The 25,379-nt window shown below is 29.2% G+C and overlaps 2 protein-coding genes across 11 annotated transcripts; both read left to right on the top strand.

The window, feature by feature from the left end:
* Positions 1-9,784: 9,784 nt before the first annotated feature.
* On the top strand, positions 9,785-17,825 carry LOC120070267 (transcription factor TGA1-like). 10 transcript variants are annotated; one of them, XM_090307531.1, is made up of 9 exons: positions 9,785-10,081; positions 11,531-11,711; positions 12,700-12,774; positions 14,472-14,531; positions 14,630-14,707; positions 14,836-14,899; positions 15,991-16,262; positions 16,762-16,989; positions 17,394-17,825. In XM_090307531.1, the coding sequence occupies exons 2-9, from the start codon at positions 11,553-11,555 to the stop codon at positions 17,544-17,546; spliced, it is 1,089 nt and encodes a 362-aa protein (XP_090163657.1). In that variant the 5' UTR covers positions 9,785-10,081; positions 11,531-11,552; the 3' UTR covers positions 17,547-17,825. The 10 variants fall into 10 exon arrangements, with proteins under 10 accessions (XP_090163657.1, XP_090163661.1, XP_038878091.2 ...); XM_090307535.1 differs by having other exon boundaries at positions 9,787-10,081; positions 11,534-11,711; XM_039022163.2 differs by having other exon boundaries at positions 9,841-10,081; positions 11,587-11,711.
* A 1,896-nt stretch (positions 17,826-19,721) lies between these two features.
* On the top strand, positions 19,722-21,466 carry LOC120078340 (transcription termination factor MTERF8, chloroplastic-like). The gene has a single exon (XM_039032591.2). The coding sequence runs from the start codon at positions 19,968-19,970 to the stop codon at positions 21,129-21,131; it is 1,164 nt and encodes a 387-aa protein (XP_038888519.1). The 5' UTR covers positions 19,722-19,967; the 3' UTR covers positions 21,132-21,466.
* The last annotated feature ends 3,913 nt before the right edge of the window (positions 21,467-25,379 follow it).

The following is a 25,379-nucleotide window of genomic DNA, read 5'->3' as shown; positions in this document are numbered from 1 at the left end:
TTGAATTTAGAAACAAATTTTCTTCATACATGATATTGATTTACGCATATCATTTAGGGAGAAAGGTGTGTTGTTACTAAAGCTATTGATTTACGCATATCATTTAGAAACAAACTTTCTTTGCATAATTTGTTTTTATTTGTAAAATTTGGTTTAGAAATTCAAATGTACTTCTAAGTGTATAATAAATCAACTTGTTTGGCTCAAGATTCCAAGCACGTTTTGAATAATTCTCTTAAAAAAAAAAACTGTTTGGAATCGCTTTTTAAATTAACCTCAATTTTTCTATGAACATTTTCATAATAAATTAATTAGATGCTTTGAGCACACTCTTGATTCGGGTTTATTAAAGACATGTTTTGATTGATTAGAGAAAAAAAATATTTTTTTAAAAAACTCATTTTTATTTGAACTCCTTTGATAAAATCTAGTTAAAATATATTTCAAAAGTTATTTTTAGTGGTCGCCAAACACTTAATTTTTTTCAAAATCAAAATTTAACATTTAAAAAATTAATCCAAATGCACCCTAAAATTTGTGCCCGGAGAACAAAATAACTAAATTTATAAAACCTACCTATATAGGTTTGAATTTGTTTAACTTGTGTCCTCTTGTCTTTCCAAAAAGTAAAAGAAAATATACTGACAAATTTGAGTTTGTTGAACTTATACACTACAAGAAAATTGAGATTTCATAGCATTTTCTAACACTGTCTTAATTAGTTTTTAAATGACAATATGTTTCTGTCAACAATAAACAATTGCTAGCTATAAACTATCATGGTCAAATGTATTGTGATAAGTTTTTTTTTCCAATAATTATACTAAAAATTAGATATTATTGTATCTATATATATAGATATTAACTGTAATAAATATGACAATAAAACATATATACATATTTGATGGGCAAATTTAAGATTTATAAATTACAAATTTCGATCAATATAAAAGGCACGGTAATTTTATGCATAGATAAATTTGGTAAATAATAAATTTTACTTTTCTCATGCATGTTTTAAAATACGATAATTTAATTTTTGGCAACTCAACATAGTTCAACTAGATGGAATATATTCTGTTATGAATAGATTTATCGAAATAGGAAAAGCCAAATCTCAAAGATATAAAGCTTAAAGACAAAAAGGGATAACTGAAACGCGAGGGGATCGAGGACCAAGTCCATAGGAGGTCTATAGGTTGGTCAAGTATGCACACAATGGTCGATCTACATGTAAACTGTGTCGCTGCCTCGGCCTTTTCCTATGAGACCGACCCACAAGTATGTATTTATGGGAGCCATTCAAATTTTTAACACATGATCCATAAAAGATATATATAACACTAAGAATTGAATGGACAAGGTACTTAAAAGGTCAATTATAGATTTAAATGATGATGGTATAATTACCACCGAGTGGTCCAACAACTTCAAAAGTTACAAATAGGACAATGATGAGCCTGAATTTCAATTATGTAAGACTAAGTGATATATAAGCTATGAAAATCATTTGTCTATGGCACATTGAATTTGTTACTATTATACTATTAAGCTATTCATCACACGAGACTAACTTGATCGTCAGAATGTATGTGATTTATTACCGTATTGAGATGCACATAGTTCTTTTTAGTAGCAAGCTGACTTCAATTTGTTAAACCATTTATAATATCAAAATATATCATCGACTCAATGTTAAAGGTTTAAATTCTCTCATTCTTACGTTAGAATTAAAAAAAAACGTGATTTTATTTATAATTCTACTTTTAGTTTTTCTATGGAAGTAAAAAGAGAGAAGATTTATGCCTACATAATTATATCATATGAAAATCAAATATTTTTTCAAACCCATAAATTTTAAATTAGTTCAATCTATTTAAACACATAACTTAAGTCATCTAATTTTTTAAACACATCACTTGAAACAATGCACTTTTTTGTGATATTTATTTAGAATAATCAGAAAATCTTAACAAGATTCATAGTGATTCTACATAACTTAGATTATGGATATTTGAAAGGAAAGCAAAAAGGCTGACAAATCCAAATTGCGTTTTTTTAAAGAACAATTATGATATTTTTATAGGAAAGAAAAAAAGCAAGAATAATTGCTTTACAACTATGTGATTTCATCTAATTTATCAATATAGTTGAGACATTCTTTCTCGTTTTGGACTACATTTTTGGTCCTCTAATTTTTAAATATATTTTTTTTAATTTTCAAATATTTTTTAGTGTACTTAAATTTCATATATAAGATTATTAACTTATTTTGATAAATCATTTATTAAGGTTCCACTTGGTAATTATTTTACTTTTTATTTTTTATTTTTAAAAATTAAGTTTATTTTCTCCCAATTTTTACAATGATTTATATCTTTATTAAGAAAAATAGTTGACTTTTTAGTCAAATTCTAAATATAAGAACAAGTTTTTAAAAACTAATTTTTTAAGTTTTCAAATTTTAGCTTGATTTTTTAAACCATTGGTAAAAAATAGATAACAAAGGAAACAGTTTGAAGGTGAAAGTAATATCTATAGGCTTAATTTTCAAAAACAAAAAACGAAGCCCCTGTTTGATAACCAATTCGTTTTTTGTTTTTTGTTTTTGAAAATTAAGCACATTCTCTCTTATTTCTTATCATGAATTGCATCTTTTTTAAATATAATAGTTGAATTCTTAGCTAAATTCTAAAAACAAACAAATTTTATAGGTTATTTTTTTTTTTTTAGTTTTTAAAATTTAACTTTGTTTTTTAAATCATTGATAAAAATAAATAGATAACAAATGAATAAATTTGAAGGTGAAAGTAGTGTCTATAAACTTAATTTCTAAAAACAAAAACAAAAAATTAAATAGTTATTAAACTAAATGGTTATTAAACCGGACTAAATGATTATCAAATGAAATCAAAATAATTAACATAAACGTGAATCATTTTGAAAATTGATGCTACTGTATGTCACTTCAAATATTTGTTATTATTGTAAATAAATATAATTACTAATTTTGTAAATATGCAAAATACACATTTATACTAATTTTGATAAATTTATAAGAACATACTGAAATATTTTGCATTTAACAAAATAAACATAATAAGTTGTTCTTTAAAAAAAACATAATAGGTTGTGATTAAAAAAAAAAAAAAACTATAATAGGTTGAAGTACACGGATAAAAAATAGAATAAAAATAGAAGCTTAAGAACTAAAATAAAGTTTAAATTTTTTTTGGGGCCTTTTTTCTAAAAAAGAAGAGTTTTTATTTTAATTTATTCAAATGTCACTTGCTAAGAGGACAAGTAGCCTAACATGTTAAAATATTACAAAGTTAATCAATAACTAGTTAATTAATAGTTACTATAATTGTAATCTCCATCATGTTAGTTAATTTTAAATATAAAATTTCTTTCAGAAATTTAAAATAAAAATTACCATGATATGAGTCCAATGATTTAATCATATAAGATTAAGTTTAAGTTCAATAATAAAATAATATATAAAAGAAAATTATGAAAAAAATATTAGAATTATTCAAATATAAGAAAATGACTGTTTATCATGATATTTTATTATATTTAAAAATATTTTTAATAATTATACCATTTAAAATAAAAATATTATTGATTATGAGTTTTGGTAGCTTTTTAATTCCATAAAAAGAATGTTACCAATAATAGTCACCAAATTCAATTCAATTATTCAAATTATTTATAATTTATTTGTTCAAATTCTTGGAATGATAAAGAGGACCATTTTGATATCCTAACTCTCCAATTTTTTTTTTTTTGAAAAAAAAGAAAGAACAATGATGTCACCCTACACATATATTAATTGTTACATCTATCATATTAAATTAATGAACACTATATTATATTATTCATAATAACAACTTATATAAAGTGGGATTACAATAGCAGAGCATTAATTTCATCCATCAATTAGATTTATTTGACATGTCATGTTTCTATTGGTTAATTTATAAATTGAATATTGCTTTTGCAACATTTCACTCAAGTCTACAACAAAAGACTTAAATATTGATACTGATCCAGCTATCAAATTCTAAAATATTACTCTGACATCAATAAATATTTAAGAAATAATGGATAAAAATTCATAAAAGTATTCAAAATCATTTTTTAAAAGATGTAATCTCTTGCATTATTTCAAAAATAAGATATTTACTTGCTTAAGATTTTTTTTTTCTTTTTCTTTAATTTAGTATGTATCTTTTTTTCTTTTAAATTCAACCCTTTCGAAAGTGGGAGATCAATTCATTGACTTTCGATGTAATTGTATTATTAATTTTAAGAATATATTTAGGAGTGATTTTAAAATTATTGTTAAAATCACTTTTGTCATGTCTTTGATAACTTGAAATTAATTTGATATTTAAATGTGACACTTTTAAATGCAATTTCATTTTATCACTATTGGCTTTGAATCGTTAAAAGTACGTTTTATAGTAATTTTCAAAATGACAAAAATGATCATTTTAAAATCAATCACGAATCCGCCTTAAGCTTATACAACTATTTACTGTCATCATGTCAATTCAATCAAAATTCATATAATAGACATATCATATAAACATCTCATAAATAAGGTTAATGACTTAAACTAAATAGATATGTTAATTCAAAGTTTAAAACGTAATTAAAACCTTTCAAAGTTTAATCTCTAAACAGGCATGTTGTTAAGGAGTTAAATCTATAATTTATCGAGATTGTTATCGACTTAAAATTTTAAACTTGATAGTTTCATTAAGAACAATATATTTTAATAAACGAAATCAAGCGACAACTATGAAATTAACTTCGGTGTATACAAGAAGACTCAAATCGACACGTATTTCATTTTTTTTAAAAAAAAAAAAAAAGAAGAAAAGGAAAAATTAAAGTATATATAATTGAACGTAATTTTAAAGTAGTAATATAGATGTGTGAATGAAAAAGTTTAGATCCATTTGGTTAATAAAGAATTAAAAGATAAAGTGAAATAAATATTTAAATGTTTGGTTTCATTTTCCAATAGTCACGTCCAAGTGGCTTTTCGAAGTCTCAAAACGAGCTCTTAAGAACAAATCTTGCCCCCAATATTTTATGGAATAATTTAATAACCACCACGTCAACATTATCAATTTACAACTCCGAGACACTATTTTTCCATAATTAAATTTATGGTCCCATTGTGGACGTGTCGAAATATTATTGGTTGGAACACAATTCTTTTGGTGGACAGGCATGTAGGCTTTTTAATCACATGATTAGCTTCGGTACTTATATATGGCTTCCTAGTTGCCCAAAGGGTCTCAACTTTTTGTTTTTATTTTTATTTCTTTTAATTCTTTTGGAAAAATTAACTTTTTATCGCTATGTATATATATTTTGAAAACATTACCATCTTTTAACGAACGAGTGAAGATATATTCGAATCTATAATATGAAAAAGAGATTCTCAAAGGTAAATTTTTTCTTTTTTAGTTTGAATTGTATTAATCAGTGTTATGCCAAATTAATATTCTTCTATCTGTATAAATAGTTTTAACTTCACTCGAGTTAAATTCTAATTTAAAATTAATAAATCCGTAGTTTTTTTCTTGAAAAATTATGTTGTGGGTGTTTTATATATATATATTTATTGAATGAGACTATTTTTATGGCAATGGACTGTTTTGATTATGATATTTTATTTATTTTTTTAGCTAGATTTGGATAACATAGACTTGGACATTTTTCTCCTACATTATTGGAGATATTTATTGGTTAGAATTTAATGTGATTAATTAGTGAGTTCATGATAAATTTTTATGATTTAGTAACATTGAAATAAAAAGTAAAAAAAAATCATTTATTTAAATAACGCGAGCATGAATTAGTATATCATAAAACATTGATAGTCCAAATCCTCATTCCAACTATATTTAAATTTAAAAAAAAGTTAAAAAAAAAATTTGAACAACTCATTAAATTATAGAAGTAAAAGAGAGTTCCTTTTTCTTTTTCTTTTTTTTTTCTTTTTCTTTTTTTTTTTAATAATCTCCCTAAAGACTCAATCTTGATGGAATCTAAAACTTGATTGCATTTCTATTTTTTTTAATTATTGTTCTTAAAATTAAAAATAGTTAAAATTGGTATTGTAAAAAAAAATAAATAAATAAGTACAGCACCATGCAAATGAGAATATATTCATTAGCAAAGTCTTTTTCTATTTAGATATTTTAAATGTAGGACTCCTCTGCTCCTTCACATCAAGCATAATTATATCAATCTTACTTTAACAAGTTCTTATTTTAAATGTGTTTTAATCTCTCCTTTTTTTCTTCCTTTTTGACCTTTTAAATTAATGTAGTTTGAGTTGAAAAATTAGATTTCTTATATGGATAATTATTCGATAGAAATTAATTTATTTACATATTACATAGTATGACAATGAAATTAATTTTGTCAACGTAAGCATAACTCAATTTAACATATAGTTGAAATTATCCTATAAAAACAATTAAAGTAACTTATTTACTATATACTGTAAATAATAATAATAATTTCGAATTCTATTTATAAATATAATTGTATTCGTTTATGATAAAAATTAAGAGAATCTGAACATGTCAAAGAATACAATTACTTTAAAAATTAAAAGAAAAAGGGAAAAAAAAACAGTTACTTGCAAATTCTGGCCTTCTAATACTTATCTCTTATTAAAAAATTACTTCGGTCTCAATAGTTAGTCGTACACGTTAAGTATTCTTGTTATTTCTCGACTCTTTAAATACAATACACAATTGATTTTACCCTAGTAAATATGAAATTAACTAAACTGACGATAGTTGGATTGACATTTGAATATATTGATAACAATAAGGTCCATAATTCGAATTTTCTACTTCTAATTATACTAAAGTAATAATAAATAAAGGAAAATTTTTTAAGACAAAATGTCAAACTATTTATAGAAGTAGGAAAAAACACTGATAGATATGATAGACTTTTATCAGCGTCTATCACTAATAGACACCGATATATTTTTATCGGCCTCTATCCGTCTCTATTAAACAAGGTTAAAATTTTGCTATTTTGAGTAAATAGTTTTCCTCATTTTTAATTTTTGAAAATCTCCCTAAATAAATAAATAAATATGAAACTCCAAAATTGAAACCTTTAAAATTTAGGCTATTTTTCGTAAACATTTGGTTTCTAATTTTTAGTTTTTAAAAATTAAGTCTATAAACATCACTTCCACCTCTAAATTTCTTATTTTGTTATTTACTTTTTATCAATATATTAGATCTCGTTTGGTAATCATTTGATTTTTATTTTTAGTTTTTAAAAATTAAGCCTATAAACACTCATTGTGATTCTAAATTTCTTGTTTTGTTATCTACATTTTACCAATATTCTCAAAAACCAAGCCAAAATTGAAAAATCATAAAAAAAAATAGTTATCAAAAACTTGTCTTTGTTATTGGAATTTGGTTTAAGAATTCAAGAAGATATACAAACCATAGTAAGAATTTAATAAGAAATAAATTTAATTTTAAAAAACCAAATAATTATGAAAAGAAGTCTTAAAAAGATGGAATTACGAGTGAGAATTAACCAAATAAAAGATATAAAAGAAATAGAAATAAGAAAATAGCATCCTATAGCCAAGTTGAGAAGTGACTTGGAATCTAAATTCTCATTCTTGTTAATGAATCTAAGAAAGAGAAAGAAAGAAGCCATTTGTAAGTGGGAAAGCACTTTAGAAACCCACTTAGAGAAGTAAATAAGAAAGAAGCTGAAATAGGTGACATTCCATACAAATTTGAATAAGCATAGAATAAATTAAAATATATAAATAAAAGGCAAAAAAAAAAAAAAAAAAAAAACCACTATGGAATCCAATCACCCAACCCAACCTGCATTAAACAAATCCCAATTGCCTCCCACTTTCTTTACTTTATATACATACCATTCCTCCATCATGCCTAATTATTCATTTTTTTTTCCTCATTTCTTTTTCCTTTATACTTATCTCAACCTATTTTAATTTCTTTTTAATACATTATCCACCATTTCCATCCTTACTCGTTCTTTCGCGTGAAGAACCACTTCAATTATTCTAGATAACAATTCATCTACCAAAATATATAGTCCAATTGATATAGTACTTATATTTTTAACTTTAAAATTAGATCTTTGATTCTCCAATCTCACATGTTACCAAGAAAAAAAATATATAATTCATTTAAAAGCTACAATTATGAAAAAAAAATGATTAGAATATTTGGTAAATAGTTTTGAAATCTCTAAAAGAAATTTAGAGAAACCATATAATTAATAGCATTTCGTGTAACATGTTTTATATATTTTTTTAAAAGACTACTTCCAAAAGTTGTATTAAAAACTATATTGACCAAACTTGTTTTTTAGTTAGGACTCATTTGTGGAATATTATTTTAAATATAAGATATGATAAGAAGAATTTATTAGATTTCTATTCTTTAAAAAGAAGTAGAAATTAAAAAGGGTGTCCAAATAAAAATAATTTAACAAACTTTATACAATAATTTAGGAAACACTTGGATGTCTCTTCAGAAAAACACTATGGCAACCATGGAAGTGGGAGATGCTATTTGAGAAATTGGTTGGCCCCAATCACCACATAGATATTCCCCACATTCTTCTATAATTTTGTAAAAAAAAAAATAAAATAAATAAATAAAATAAATAAATAAATAAATAACCAACAAAAAAATAAAATAAAATTGGGGTCTCTAGAAACCAAGCATGTTGTCTCTCTTGGGATGATGAGCTATACTACAAATGGTAAACAAATTTGTTTTTATATATACTTGAAAATTGGAATAGTTTCATGACAATTAATTAAAAAAAAAAGAATTAAATCATGTTTTGTTAATTACTAAGTCATTGTCTTATTTTAAGCATGATTGTTAACAACTTGCTTAAAGGTTAAAGAGCAAATTACAAAAAAATATCCTTAAAATATGATAGTAGTCATAGTTACATCTTTAAATCTCTACAATGTTAAAATTAGACCTTCAAACTTACAAAAATTGTAAAAATTAGATCCTTAAATGATAAAAATTGAACCCCTTATTCTACAATTATGTAAGTTTGACGGCTCAATTTTTACGATTGTAACTTTCAGGGTATAATTACAACCACCACTATATTTTATGGCTATTTTTCTTTGAGAACTTAATTTTTTTAAAAAAAATATATAATACAAAGTCATCATCCAATTCCAAGAAAGTTTACATAGGTCATCAAAGAAATAATAAGCTCCCTTTTAACTACCACAACAAAACGACACAAAATTCTAAAAGAGAAGTAGGGATCCAAGTAGAATTTCCATTCTATTGGTTTATTTAATTTGAAAGTTTGAAATAACCAAACAAATCTATATTATCAATCAGATAAGGATAAGATTTTTTTTTTTTTAATATTCATATAATTATTTTTTCCCTAATCAGAGACATGATTATAGCAGAAAATGTTGATATCATCATCAAGTACTATATTAGTAATATAAAATAATAATAATAATAATCACACGATTTTAATATATGATAAGAAAGAAAGATAGGTAACTTTAATCAATATATATATATATATATATGACATCACAAAATTAAAACTAAAACTAATAATGTGCAAAGAGAAACTAAGCTTCAAAAAACCACAGCCATGAAAATCCAATCATATTAAACCTTGACCCATTTCAAAACTAAGCCCACATCCCGTATAAAAATAATAAATATTCATTTAAGAGAGAGAAAAGACAAAAAAACCAAAAGGAGAGAGAAAAACAAAAGAAGGGTACAAAAATATAATTGAAAAAAAAAACAGCGAGAAAAGGAAGACAAAAAGGGCAGGGAAAAAAAAAAAGAAAAGAGGGCAGTTAATTAAGATGGTGGGAACAAGAAATAGAAGCTAATTTGATCCAAAGAAGAAAGCAACTGACTTTGAAGGCCCTTTTTTTTCCTCTCTTGGGGGATGTTTATGTTTGAGCTCACTAATTATCCAAAATACACTGCTTTTCCAATCCAAATTTCTTCTTCTTCTATTCCAGGTTTGTTCTTCTACCTCTTCTCTTCCATTTTCTCCATTTATATTGATCTACGCTCTCTCCAGTATTTCGATTTTCACGATTGTTATGAGTGAATTTGGACCAACGGTGCATCTCTTCACTCTCGATTCGGCTTTTGATTGGTTTTCAATCCAATTTGTTGATCCGGCGGTGTTCGGATTTTAGTTTTTTTATTTTGTTATTGATGTTTTAACTGTTGAGTTATGCTCGGATTTTTGTTCGAATGATTTTGTTACATGGTTTTGAAGTTTCTGGGAAAATATTGTCTTCTTCTTGGAAGAGTTGCTGGGGAACTTTTTCTTCCCATTTGTCAAGAATATTTGGGATTTTTTTTAAGTAAATAAATAAAATGGAAAAAAAATATATTGGTGCCAGCTTATTTGCATTATTTTTTATTGGTTTATTTTATTGCACTTCGCTTTCGAATTAATCTTAATTATATCTCTTTTGTTTTTATTGTAATTAATTTCATTATATTATATGATTAATTTGTCCCCTTTCTTTCTATCTTCAAATTTTGAAATTTAAATTAAATTTCAACTGTTCTCGAGTTTTGTTTCGATGAAATTAAAAATTATCTCGATTTTGATTTGATTATATGCTTATGGGTGGTTTGATAATTATTTCAATTCCTTTTAATTTTCTTTTAATAAAATGGTCAATTTTTGGCTAATCATTTTAGTTGTTTTATTATTAATTTTAATTATTTAATACAAGTGAAGTATGAAAATTTTAATCTATATATTGAAAAATGAAGTATATTTCGATTATCACTGATTATATCTCATTTTAGCATTTTTAGTTGTTTTATTAAAAATGAAAATATATATATATATATATATCACAAGCCAAAGAGTTTAAAAAAAAGAAGAAAAATCCAATTTATCATCTTTGTGCACCATTACAATGCAATGATTGAAATTTGAATTTTCACTGAAATTTAACTAAAAGCAACAAATTTTTTGAAAATTGCTTTGTTTAATTTTCAAAACTTAAAAAGACTTGATTTTTGAAAACATTGGTAAAATGTAAATAACAAAATAAAGAAAATTTTTAGACATAGAAATGATGTTTATAAGTCTAATTCCAAAATACTACAAACCAAGAATTCAATAGAACTGTAATAAATCATTAAAAATTAATAAATAATGAGTCTTTTAAGAAACTAAGTAAAATTAGAATTGATTTTCATTTGATTATTGCTTTCATAATTTGCTAATTAGATTTCAATTCCATCATTTTTATTCTTTCATAATAAATTGATATCTTCACTGCTATGTTTCACTTTGTAATATAAAATTAAAATGGGTTTGTTTAAGAATATAATATGATATAGATCAACAAGATTAATAGATGTTGAGTATATTATTGTTATTAAAATTGTTAATAATAGTATTATGGTTTTTTTTTTTAAAATTTTTTTTAATTTAGAAGTGTTAGGTGTGAAGATAGCATGAACTCATCATCCACTAAATTTTACAATCCAGGAAGGATGGGATTGTATGAACCTATCCACCATATTGGAATGTGGGGAGAAACTTTTAGAACCAATGCCAATTTAGATCCACCATCCTCCTTTATTATTGAAGCTGATACCAAGCTAGAAAATCAGGTGATTCTCTTTCATAACATTTTCATTTTCTGTCTTTTAAATAAAAACATATTCTATATCTTTTTTTTTTTTTTAAGATTTGACAAAATAAAATTTAAAAATTAGACCCATAATCCAAACTTACTATTTTTGCAAAAATGGCAGAAAACAAATTCAATCCATAAAATGTCAAAAAAGTATAAATATACCTGATACACACTTGACACACACGATACATTTGATACGGTTGATACGCTTAATACTGTTGATACACTCGATATACTTCATATACTAAAAAGTACCATAGCTACAAGATAGTAAAAATGTGTGACACATTTTAAATATCCCATTCTTAAATTGCCACCCACTATAATTTTTTTATTAATTCCTTTAATAAACAACCTTCATTAAAAGATCACCTATATATTAATATAAGTTATTATTTTTTTTCTTTTTATATGAGTGGCAATATTTTGTTTTTTAAGGAAAAAATTACTAATGTATTGAACATTTTGAAAAATTATATGTGTGTTTAATTGACGTACGAATGTGTTAGCGATGAAATCTGTGGTTACAATCCCCTACCTTCTAGTGTTAAAAAGAAAAAAAAAAAAAAATCATTTATAGTTTTTTTTTTTTGTTGTGTTTTAAACATTAATCTTTTTATATTTACTTTTTTTTTTTCAAAGAGATTCGAGTTGAAATTTTTAATTTTCAAATCTAAAGTTAAAAAAATAGTTAAAATTAGATCATTTGTTAGTTCATAAGCTTTATTTTATTTATAATATAAAAGTACACATAAAATTTCTATCATGCATTCTTTTTTTTATTTTTATTTTTTTAATTTGACAATAGTATTAGAAAAAATTCGAAGATTTGACCTTTTGATATGATATATGTGTAAATTTTAATGAGCTCATTAAGATTAAATTTATTTATTATGTTTTTTTTAATCTATAAAAGAATTATCTTAAATATAACTAATTTTTGTTATCTTAAACTTTTTTAGTCCGATGATGCTTCTCTCGGCTCACTTGGAGATCCACATGTATTTGATCAAGATGATACCAAACGCATTGATAAGGTACGATCAAACATTTTATTATATATAACATTTAAGATAAATTTAACTATTTAAGAGTAAAAATCTTTTAGTCAATTAAGACATAACTAAGTAGTAAAGATATTGGCAATCTTTTACTTAGGCCGAGGATATGAATTTCACTCTACGATTTTTAACATAAATAAATAAAATCTATCCTTAATGTGGAACGTATTAACTACTTTATAAAATTTAAATACAAAACATGTAATTTATCATTTATTTTTATCAATAATATATGGATATTAGAATTCATTTCTAACATTTTAGTCATCTAAATATTTATCACACGATAATTTAGAGATAGTTTAAATAATTAATTATCAATATCACACATAATTAAGTATCAATATCACACTTTATGAGTCATATATATTCAAAACTTTTCCCTTATCATGTAAAACATTTTCTCATTTTAAAAAATTAACGTGAATTTAAATACTTACCATGTAAATATCTATGTACTCAATGAATAAAACCCGTATCTATATCAAATTCTTAACATATTATTTCTAAAATTTAACAACAAAAATAAATAATTTTTTTATTATTATTAAGTAGCAAAAGGTGTAGGCAGAAAAAATAAAATAAACATGGTTGTTGTTGGATAAGCATAAGGTTTTTTTAAAATTCTATTTATAAACACTATTGGTCTGCTATCTACTTTTTACTAATATTTTTTAGAAGTCTAGCAAAATTTTGAAAATTAGAAAAAAAAATAGTTTTCAAATTTTTTATTCTAACATTAGAACTTGACTTCGAATTCAATATTTCTGTATCACAAAAGTGAAAATCATAACTTAAAATTGGGAAGAAACAAATATAACTTAAAAAAAATAGAAAACAAAGGTTCCATTTTTCCAACGGTGTCTATAGGCTAAGAATATTATAGATAACTTTTTCTCAATAGACACTAACGGTATATATAGATAACTTTTTGGTTTTTCTCGGTTTCTTTGCTTCATTATCTTCTTTCTATTAATATTATCACAAACCAAGTCAAATTTTGAAAACTAAAAAATAAAATAGTTTTTAAAAACATGTTTTTGTTTTTAAATTTTAATTAAGAATTCAACTTTTTTTTCCCTTAGAAAACATAAAAACCACGGTAAGGAATTGAAAGAAAACAAATAAAATTTTCAAAAACCAAAAATTAAAAATCAAATAGTTACCAAATGGGGCATAAACAGAAAATTAAGGCTTCGTTTGGTAACCATTTCGTTTTTATTTTTGGTTTTTGAAAATGAAGCTTATTTTCTTACCTTTTCTTATAATGGTTTGCATTTTTGTTAAGTACAAGAGTTAAATTCTTAGACAAATTTCAAAAATGAAAATAAATTTTTAAAAACTATTTTTTTTTTCGTTTTCAAATTTTGATTTGATTTTTGAAAACATGAGTAAAAGGTAAACAACAAAGGGAGAAATCTAAAGATGGTAACCGCGTTTTTATAGGCTTAAAGTAAAAATAAAAAATGAAAGGACTACCTGGAGGTTTAAAAATCAACTAGTCACCGCCTAAATTTGAAATTGTTACCAAAATAAATAATTAAAATAAAATGTAATTAAAAAAAAGTATTTGGGACATTTCAATACCGAACAACTGATAAGTAATTTCTTATTGTTTTTTTTCCCCTCCATCAAGAACAACATGAACAATTATACTGAAAACTCAATTGCAGATTCAAAGACGCCTGGCACAAAATCGGGAAGCAGCTCGCAAAAGTCGCTTGCGGAAAAAGGTAGGAACCAAAATTCTACCATTCAATTTCAAAGTTTCAATTGCAATCACAAAACAGTGTTAATAGACTACTAATTCAAACCCCTTTTGCAATTGTAGGCTTATATTAAGCAATTGGAAACAAGCCGCTTAAAACTCATTCAATTGGAGCAAGAGCTTGAAAAGGCAAGACAACAAGTATGAACAATAATTCCTTCTAATTGATTCATTTTGTTTAGCCCTTCATTCAACTTTTTACGGAAAATTATGTATGGGTTTCGTTTCTTTTCCTCTAATTTAATGTCCCGCCCTGTCTTTTTCTTCAGGGTCTCTTGGCTGGATCCCGATTTGATAATAACCAGTTGGGTTTATCAGGAACCACAAATTCAGGTTGGTTTTCTGGTGGCCAATCGTTCTTTGTTTCTACCCTTTTTTTTTTAAAAAAAAAATCTATGATGCTTCAATGTCTTGTCAATAGTATAGTTCTTGTATGGCTTGATTTTTGGTCTGGTAACTGAAAGATGGGAAATGAAAGCTCTAAGATGTGAAATTAATACGAGAGGTTCAATTTAGGGGAAGTGATTAGTGCCTAAAATTTTTGCAGGTCAAGTGTTTGTCGAATTGTCAACATGAATAAAAAGTCCAAAGTCTTAACCCAACATGTGGGTCATCGTAAACTGTAAAGGTTAGGATATGTTTGAACGTTTTTGAGTCCTAGACGTAAAGATTATCCAACATATCGATGTATGGTAAAGGCAGTTTCTCCCATTGGATGTGGTTGCATGTTTCATCACTGCTTTAACAAAAGGCATTTTGTTTCTTCTTTGCTTTATACTTTTTATATTTTTATATCAAGATTGACTGGTCTTCCTTACCACTTTCAATAATTTTCCTTGAGGATGACCTATTTTAAGTGGCATCACATCTCGTTCAACATAGATTTTCTCGTAGACGTATGGTATGATAAAAAAGATTTGCGGCCTGAAATGGGATGTGTCCTCCAAAGTACTGAGTTCAAGTCTTGGAAACTTAGAGTTTGTTTGAAATGACTTTCTAAATACTTAAATATTTTCTTTTTTTTTTACTTAAAAACATTTTTGAACACTTTAAAAGTCATTTCAAAAAGGTTGTTAATGAATTAAAATCCTTGTCTATCTCCCAATGCCCTTGAGGGTTGAAATGGTGGAGTTGTAAGCTTTAATGCAAGGAGCAAGATCCCAATACCCCAGTTATGGAAACAAAAACAAAACAAAAATGCTGGTGAAGTTGTAAGGAAGAGAACACTTAATGAATTTGACTATTCCAAAACAACTCTTTTTGTCTACTTGTATACCTCTGCAAATTCATTTCCGAAGCCTCATTGACTAAAGTTATGACCTATTCACCTTAATTTGTTACTAACTTTCTTCATTTTACTTGCAATCTACCTTAATCTTTAGCGTTCTTATCTTCTGAACATATCCTCATTATTTGTTTTGTAGGCATCTCTGCATTTGAATCAGAGTATGAGCAATGGGTGGAGGAGCAGAACAGGCAGATTTGCGATCTGAGGACTGCTGTGCATGCCGATATTACTGATATCGAGCTTCGAATACTCGTAGAAAATGCAATGAGACACTACTTTAAATTTTTTCGCATGAAAGCTAAAGCTGCAAAAGCCGATGTCTCTTACATAATGTCAGGCATGTGGAAAACATCAGCCGAAAGACTTTTCTTATGGATAGGAGGATTTCGCCCTTCAGAACTTCTCAAGGTATGATCTTATCTAATGTGAGTAGCAAACCATAGTAGAGAGTTGACATCAAAGTAAGAGTCAATCTTCCAATCAGACAAGACTTTAGGTCGAGTTTAAATCACAAACATGGCTTAATTCACTATTGTATGTAGCTCCATGGACCACCCCCTTGAAAGAATGAAGATTAGAGCTTTAGATATACTCAACATTCTTGTTTATTTCATGTGTTGTAGTGAAATCTATGTTAGAGGCATAAATTTTAAGGTATTCTTTGGATGCTTCTCGACAATCATGGTCTCAAAAGTCCCACATTTTGACATTTTTATATTGTTGAAAATCAATTGATTTCTATGTATATATTAGGTCCACAATTTTCGACCACTCTTTGATGCTACAATATTTGAAGTCGGGAAATTCAGAAAGCCTTTCATTATTCAAGAATGAGAGTACTAAGTGAATTTATATGAGTTCATGAACACACTTAGTTTAATGACATTCACAAAGTTGTCATATGCAGGTTTTGATACCTCAACTGGAGACATTAACTGAACAACAAATTTCGGAAACTGGTAGCCTTAGGAAATCTTGTCTACAAGCAGAAGATGCTCTTAGACAAGGTATGGAAAAACTACAACAAAATCTATTTGATAGCGTAGTGGCTGGTCAGCTGGGAGAAGGAAGTCATCCTCTACAAATGACTGCTGCAATGGAGAGATTAGAAGCGCTCATTAGCTTTGTGAATCAGGTAACATATTTCTTGAACTCAAGATCATAAGTCAAATGAGATATGATGTGTTATTTTATTAACATTCTCCTTGGTCACTTAAACCTTTCACATCCTAAGTCCAAGCCATGTATGTTAGAGTGCGTTATCACCTCGATCGTTCATTCTCTAACCATTTAGAACATGATTCATGAGTTCAATGGGCCTGTAGCATCTAAATTATTATAAATTTTATTGATGTTCTTAGCAAGAATTATTTCAATATCTGAGAGGCATTATAGGGCTAAGATTTTCAAGGTTTAGCCGAAGCTTAGCTCATAACCCACTATTGGTACATCTAGAATTATGTTCGTCTTCTTGAGCATTTCATGTAACATCATGTATTTTTTTTTTTTTTTTTGTTCTCTTTTCTAATGCCCAAATAGGCTGACCATCTACGACAGGAAACATTGCAACAGATGTACAAAATTCTAACGACTCGACAATCTGCTCAAGGCCTTCTTACTCTCGGGGAGTTTTTCCAACGACTCCGAGCATTGAGCTCGCTTTGGGCTAATCGTCCTTGTGAGCCTGCATAGTTCATTATCAACATTTGTCAACCTCAAAGTTGCTTCATGATTATCCCAAGGATCTACAGGCGTTTTGGTAATGTATTGGTAAAACATTTATGAACAGGGATGCAAAGCTATACCATTTTGCAAGCGTCCTACACCTAAGTACTACCACGCCCGTTTGTAAATATCGAGATTCTTATCGAGAGAAATTGCAAGTATGATTGATTTTTGAAATCTGTTGTATTGCCAAGTTGTCTTCAATATAATCTATTTAATGTCAATATAATCAATCTTCAGGATGAACATTTTTGTGATGACATGCAATTTTTTTCTGCTCAACTGATTGCAAGAATGACATTTATAAATGACTGTGAATGTAGTAGTTAATTTCTGTTAGTTGATTCAAATTAGAATCTATCAAGAAAGTTGTTTTTTAACCTTTTCATTTAGAAGCAGATGAACAATAATTATATTCTAATTTACATTCCAAAATAAATGAATTGGAAATATACAATTCCCCTGCAAAATATATTTCCTAATACTCTTCAAGGTGTAGCATGAGGATCACAAATATTCAACTTATGAAGAGGATACCAAAATTGTTGTTTCTCCAAGGCCTTCGTAAAAATGTAGACAAGTTGTTCGTTAGTAGAAATATGACATGTAGTAGTGGCGTTGTCCTGAATACCATCACAAATATAATGACAGTCTACCTCTGTTTTTTTTTTTTTTTAAAATTTTTTGCATTCATGAAAAACTAGATTTTGAGTAATATGTAATTGATTATCACAAAAAAAAAAAAAAAAAAAAAAAAACAAAACAAAACAAAACAAAAAAAAGAAAAGGCATGGGGATGATCCACCCCAAGACTCCCAAAAAACACTTTAAGCCACTTGAGTTCAGATGTAATGAAGTCATGGAGTGATACTTGGCCTCTGCTAATGAATGAGACATGATTTGTTGTTTCTTTGTTTTCCAAGAGATATGGGAACCATCAAGAAAGACAAACCAAATGGTGAGAGAGCTAAGGAGCAACTTGTTCAATTGGAATCACATTAGCCTAATAAAGAAATATCACAACTTGAGTGAAGAAGGATTCCTTGACCCAGACAACTTTTTTAATAATGAAATCGTACAAATTGCAACATCTCAATGTTCTTGTCATGATGTCTATTTAAATTGAGCCAAAATGTGCACCACATAAGCCAAGTCAGGTTGCATAAAAGAAAAAGTACATGAGACGTCCTTCTAAATGTCGATATCGTTTGGGATCTCTCACTAAAGTGTTAGTAGCTAGTGTTAAGAGATGATTTTTCTCAATTGGAAACCCTGCAATTCTCGCTCCCAAGAGCTCCATCCACAAGTAAGGTTTTCAATTCTAGCTTCTTAGTGAAGTGTAAATCAGAATGAGATGAAGGAGCGAGAATGAGAAGAGCAACCAAAAAGCGAGATGAAGAAGCGAGAGTGAGACTAAGGACCGAGAGGAAGAATTCAAACAGAGGAAAAAAATGAAGAAAAAATTGCAGTTGTGTCGCATGTGGAACAAAAGGAAGATGCGAGAAGCAAGAGGAAGGAGTGAGAAGAAGGAGCGAGAAGCGAAAGGAAGAAGCGTGACAAAAAGGAAGAACCGAGAGTCATGTTTCATTAGTTTTTTAAACCTTGGGCCAAAAGTCAGTTGGACTCTAAAAAGAGTCCATTCGTACAAATTTTCTCAAATCATAAAATGGAGCCATTTTCAATTATTGAATGCGGTTGTCTGAAACCCTAAAATTTTTATGTCTCTGAGTTCTTACATCTTGTTTGGTATTGAGATTTCAACGAAAATGATTTCAAATTCCTATTTGTATTTGGAATCAAATTGATTTGAATTAACTAAAATTAAATTTTCTTGTTTGGATATCCAAGGTAAATGAAAAAGAAAATATGATATTCTACATTTTTGTCCTTCTACTTTTGCGATAAATTGTATTAATAATTATAAGAAGTAATTTGAACTTACTACATTTTAAAATATGAAAATGAATTGAAAATCTTAATTTTGTTTGGAACTGAATGAAATTTAATAAAATATAAAATTAGCAAATGAAATAAAATGTATTGTTAGGATATTTAGAAGCAAGAAGTTAAAAGAAAAACTATTTTTGCAATTATACTGTTATAGTTATTTTTAATTTTAAATAAATAAAAAAAATAAAACAAACCCTAAACTGCAGTCTGCAGATTATATGTTTCGCCATCTCAAAGGTTTTCTTCAATCTTCACTCCCTCCGGCAGCCAATCTCACCGTCTCTCTCTTCATCTCCACCTGCCGTCATCGTTGTGCCGACACACTACCGTCATCCTTTTTCTCCTTCTCTTGTTTCACTCTGTACTGCAATCTCCTCATGCTCCAACCTCCCATCTCCAGGTCTATCATTGAGATCTAAGTTTAAACAAGGGGGGTTAATGTACGCTCTGAGACCATCATTCTCTGTTTCCTCTCGCCTTAATCCTCCTTCCTTCCTCCGAATTCATCCATTCCTGTATTATTTCTTCTCTTCTTCTTCTTCTTCTTCCCACACCCAATCCTCTGCTTCAAATGCAATCGTCGTCCAATACCTCATCGATACCTTCCAACTCTCCCCTGCCAGAGCGGCGTCGATTATGAGCTGCCGTAGAGGCCTTCAATCGACGGAAAAGCCTCAATCCGTTTACAAATATCTTTCAGACCTTGGATTCTCCGATGCCCACATTCGATCGGCGATTCGACTCGCGCCGCAGATCGCGTTTTCTAACATTGAGAAAACCCTGAAGCCAAAGATCGAGTTCTTCCAGAATCTTGGCTTGGTCGGCTCCGATTTGAGTAAGTTCATCTCAAGGCATTCTACGCTTTTGACTGTTAGTTTGGAGAAGAAATTGATGCCCAGTGTTGAGATTCTTAAGAATATTTTACCTAAGGATAATTGTAATGACGATCTCCTACTAGTTATCCGGCGATGGTCTGATAGGCTTATGAGAACCCCATGTAAAAGATTGTCTATAAATATTAATTACTTACAAAGTTGTGGGATTGTTGATTCTCAACTCCTTATGTTACTGAAGAGGCAATCTTCACTTTTCGGTAGGAGTGAATCTCGACTTAAAGATATTGTTTCTGTGGTTGTAGAAATTGGGTTTTCTACCAATACTAGAATGTTTGTTCATGGACTTCATGCTATCAGTAGTGTAAGTAAGGTGACCTTAAAGAAGAAAGTGGAGCTGATTTGTAGCTTCGGAATAACTGAGAAAGAATGCATGAGAATGTTTACTTCTGCTCCTGTTTTGATAAGGACTTCCATTGGTAAGCTTAAGCTTGGTCTAGAATTTTTCATGAATGAGGCCAAAGTCAGCAAATCAGATATTGTTGGTAGCCCTGCTTGTTTGATGCACGCAATGCAGGGGAGGGTGCTCCCTCGTTATAGAGTTCTACAGATTGTGAAGTCGAAGAGGCTAATGAAGAAGCACCCGAAATTTATCCTCACATTGGGGATGTCTGATGAGGATTTCTTGGATAGATTCGTGTGTAGGTTTCCTGATAATATGAAGGATTTGTTGGTGGCCTATAGAGGTAATTCTGTGAGTGCTAAGTAGTTAGCAACATCAAGACGGCGCTAGAAGTAGAGCTAATATTTGATCTAACAACCTGTTGCCGGGTCGCCTGGTTTGTCGATCTTGATGTGCTTTGTTCCAGCTTTGTGCACCTATTCTATTACAGGGCACTTCTTCAGATTGTTGTAAGTTTATTTGACAATGGAAAAACCAAAATCTTTCTAAGATTATGAAGCATGATCACTTTAGCTTGGGTAATGTGTTTGTATTTGACAAGTATCTAACTCTTACTTATTTGAAGACATAAAAGACATTTGATGGACATGCGTTTTAGGGATTCTCTATATGTAATAGAGTGATATTTTTTTTGGATGGCATGGTTGTGTGTTCATGTCGGATTGCCTCAACTACATTTTTTAACTATCTATTTTTTTTTTTTTTTTTTTTTTTGTGGAGATTTTTATAGTCTTAAAACTATTAGATTTGCTAGCTCGACTGCCATAGTGCTATCGAACTCTCCCACCCCACACTTTAATTACGATATCTTTACCAAAAAAGAAAAAAAAACTATTAAATTTGAATTTCAACATTTGGCTTGAGTTTTACTCTTGTGTACCAACCTTGATAACATTTAGCATCAGGATGTCTTTCACAGTTCAAGTAAAATTACTTAACATTGAGATGATTAACAACCAAATAATACCTGTGGAAATGGAGGGAAGTAGAGAACATATATGTGTTATTCTCTTACAATAATAAAAAATAAATAGGGAACAAGAAAGTTATGGATATTAATAGGAGGTTATTGGATGATTTTGTAACCTTATAAAGATTATGAACATCTATATAATTATAATATTTATAATATTCTCACTCAAATGTATATAATACATTATTCATATATTTTAACAATCTCATTATAAACCTTGTCTTCACATATTGTTGTTGGACGATCTCATGAATCACCAAGCCTTCAACATGATTTGACGTGGTTGTTACAGTCTATTTCATATATTGTCATAATATAAAACATCTTTCGTATGTATTAAATAAGCTATCTAACATCTAGTTTTATATAAGTTAGACATATAACTTGCACGTTCAGAGCCAATTAGACCAAAATTAGATTTGTTAGAATAAAATAAATTAGTATACATTGATCCTCAAAAATAAATATAATATATGTTTAGCTTCATCTCCAATATTCTTTTCTCACTGTATTTTTTTTTACAGAAAACAATATACAATTTATGTATTATATTAGTAAAGATACTTAAATGCACCTAACCTACTACACGAAATATTAGGTACATCAGGATCAATAAGCTATTCATTATCTTCTCAAATGTTGGATGATATCATTTATTCCCATCAAGGGAATGAATGATCTTTTTAATGGTCAATGGACATGTTATGTACATGTAGAATATTTTCTATATGTAAGTTAATTTATAAAATTTCACCTGCTAAATAATTCATGAGTAACGGAAGGAAAGTTTTATTTTATGAGATCTTTCATCTCAATTTATTTCTTAAGATATTCTATTGTATTTTTATAGGTCTTCAAGAGTCTTCTATAAAAGTATTAACAAATATGCTGTGATTTCTTTATAAAAATACATAGATAAGTAAGATTATCTTTTAGGAAATTTGAGCCGACGACTTAATATTTTGACCCATAATGCCAAATGACCCCATTTTAAAAAGAATTTTCAATTGACCATTTGCTTACGTCATCATGGTATGAGATTACAAAAATACCCTTCCAGCCTATATGATACTCGTGTGCTCAAACTCAACGGTCGTCCCATGCTCAAAATTCTCGTGCAAGTGTCGTTCAATCTCACTCTGCAAAACCATCGTCCATTTACTACTGTAATCGAAGTTCTTGGGTAAGTGAATTTAATTTTTGTCTTACTTGTTGTGTTGCGTCTATTTAGGTTGTTTTTGTTTGATCGGTCGTCACGTTCATAACTGGTTTCGGGGTTTAATCGATCGCATCTGTTTTTTATTTTGGGTTTCGTTGTGTTTTCGATATGTTCTGCATTGGTTGAAGACGAAGAAGATATAGTTAGAACCAGACAAGGTAATGAGCGAGTTTTGCGAGAGTGAGATGGGCCAGAATGAGACGGGCGAAAGCGAGATGGACTAGAGCGAGACAGAGAGAGCGGGATAAGCGAGAGCGAGACGGGCGAGAGCGAGATGAGCGAGATTGGCAAGAGCGAGACTTTAACACTATGTATTGTTAGTGATTTTTTAGTACAAACCTATTAACTGCTAAATTGAACGTTCTTACAATGCAGGAGTAATTTAAGATGTCAAAAGCTTTGAAAATACGTGAATTTGATAGGTTACCCGGGCAAGTAACCAGCCTAGCCCACGTTGCGAATGGAAATAAGATTGTAAAGGAGAAGCTTACCGGAAGGCAGTTAGAGATGTTCAAGAGAACATTTTTTGGGTGATTTGTAGATATTGAACTTGTATTCAACAACCCACTAATCCACTATATATTATTGAGGGAAGTGAAGAAGTCGGGAGCGGACTCGATTAGTTTCTTTGTTAGAGGAAAGGTCGTCACACTTTCGAAGGACAACTTTTTATTAATCACTGGTTTGTGGTGGTCTCCTACGCGAGTTGTACGGAGTGAGAAGTCCTCACAAGAACTTGCGACGAGGTACTTTGATAATCAGTCGACCTCAGACACATTCCACTTGAATTTACTGGAAGAAGAATACAAGAATGACATGTTGTTAAAATCACCTTAGTATATTACACAGAGGTTGCAATGATGGGTAAAAACAAATAAAAGAGTGTTGTCGATCGTATTCTATTTGACGATGTTGAAGACATAGATTATTACAACAATCTTGATTGGTGTATAATTATTTAGTAGAGGACACTCGACGGTCTGAATACTGCACTGAATGACAAGGTTAGTTTATTCAAGGAGAAGGTGAGGGGAAATAAAAATTATGTTGTGAGTACTCGCTCCGTGGATTTCCCTAAGCATTCCAGGTAGATGTTCCTCAACTTTATCTTTGGTTTAACATTAACATAGTTATAAATACGAGTTGTTTGGATTTAGGTGTGAACATACGAGATCCTATCATCGATAGCAGGAAACGTTGCCACTCGAAAGAGCAAGGTAGCTGTGCCTCGTATATTACGGTGGTCATGCTCCCACTCAGTGTAATTCCAAGTACTCGAGAGAGACATTTTTTAGTCTCAAAATGTAAGTGTAATCTAGCCACAGTATGTTTATTTGGTTGTTAAATGTACACTAACCATCTTACTGGGTTGGATCCTTAATGCAGCCAAAAGTCAAAGAGGGTCTTGTCATGTCCGATGCTGAAAAGAAGTTTTGGAACACCCCAATTGATAGACGGGCTGTAAGACAAGTACACTCTGACAACAAGAGTTCAAGGAGCTCTAGTAGTTCAGAGAGTGGCAGTAGTTCAGAGAATAGTTCAGAAGGTTCGGAAGGTGAACAATAGGGTAATTTAGAAGGTGGAGTGAGGGATGACGAATCTGATGGGGACAAAAACATCCACTAGTCTACGTACACCCCTAGCGAGGATATGTTTCATAATGTGCTGGTGGGTGACGTACGTCTTGAGCCTGGGGAGGAGTGTTTTGTCCCAGAGGAGGATCGTTTTGAGCCTAAGGTTTCGGGCCGCAAGGAGGGAGCCAATGTTGATCCTGATGTATATTCGTACTTGCATTGACAGCTCAATATCGAGCTTGAATGCCTATGTATCGAACCTGGAGACGGACATGAGAGATATCAAAGCACAATTGTCAACCATTGTCTCTATTACAGTCTATGAAGGGTTCCACGGTGTTTGAGGTGACAAGGCCCCCTACTCCACAGTAGGCCACGATGCCACCAAATCACCCATCCCGACTCTATCTCGGTCACCCACCCAACCTGTACCAAGGTCACCTACCCCACCTCCACCTAAGTCACTTAACCCACCTCTACCTTTCGATTCATCTGTACAACTTGATATCACGATCTCCTCTGACACCATACATCTCGATTCACAGGTATGATCATTATGTGATTCGAAAATTTCTTTCTTCATATTTTTTATTCGACATGTTCACCATTTTGTTATATTTCTATAGGTTATAGTCGAGAATCGAAAAACAACATGTAAGAGAAAGGCTGCTGATAAATACATACCTCCGGTCAAACCAAAAAAGAAAATAGCAAAAGAGAAAGAAATTAAGGTTCAACTTCCTTTGGATTGTCCAAATATTAAGTACCCTTTCCCTGGGGTACCTACG

Source organism: Benincasa hispida, chromosome 1 (assembly GCF_027475165.1).
Source record: "Benincasa hispida cultivar pf3 chromosome 1, pf3_genome.v1.1, whole genome shotgun sequence".
Lineage (NCBI taxonomy): Eukaryota > Viridiplantae > Streptophyta > Magnoliopsida > Cucurbitales > Cucurbitaceae > Benincasa > Benincasa hispida.
The sequence above is the reverse complement of the archived record's forward strand: the minus strand, read 5'-3'. Positions and strand labels throughout refer to the sequence as shown.

Excerpts from the sequence above, each read along its gene's own strand:
- LOC120078340 (XM_039032591.2), top strand. The coding sequence starts at position 19,968 with ATGTACGCTCTGAGACCATCATTCTCTGTTTCCTCTCGCCTTAATCCT.
- LOC120070267 (XM_039022163.2), top strand. The coding sequence starts at position 10,006 with ATGTTTATGTTTGAGCTCACTAATTATCCAAAATACACTGCTTTTCCA. Across the intron at positions 11,712-12,699 it reads ATACCAAGCTAGAAAATCAG|TCCGATGATGCTTCTCTCGG; the intron begins GTGATTCTCTTT and ends AAACTTTTTTAG. Across the intron at positions 14,900-15,990 it reads ATCAGGAACCACAAATTCAG|GCATCTCTGCATTTGAATCA; the intron begins GTTGGTTTTCTG and ends TTTGTTTTGTAG.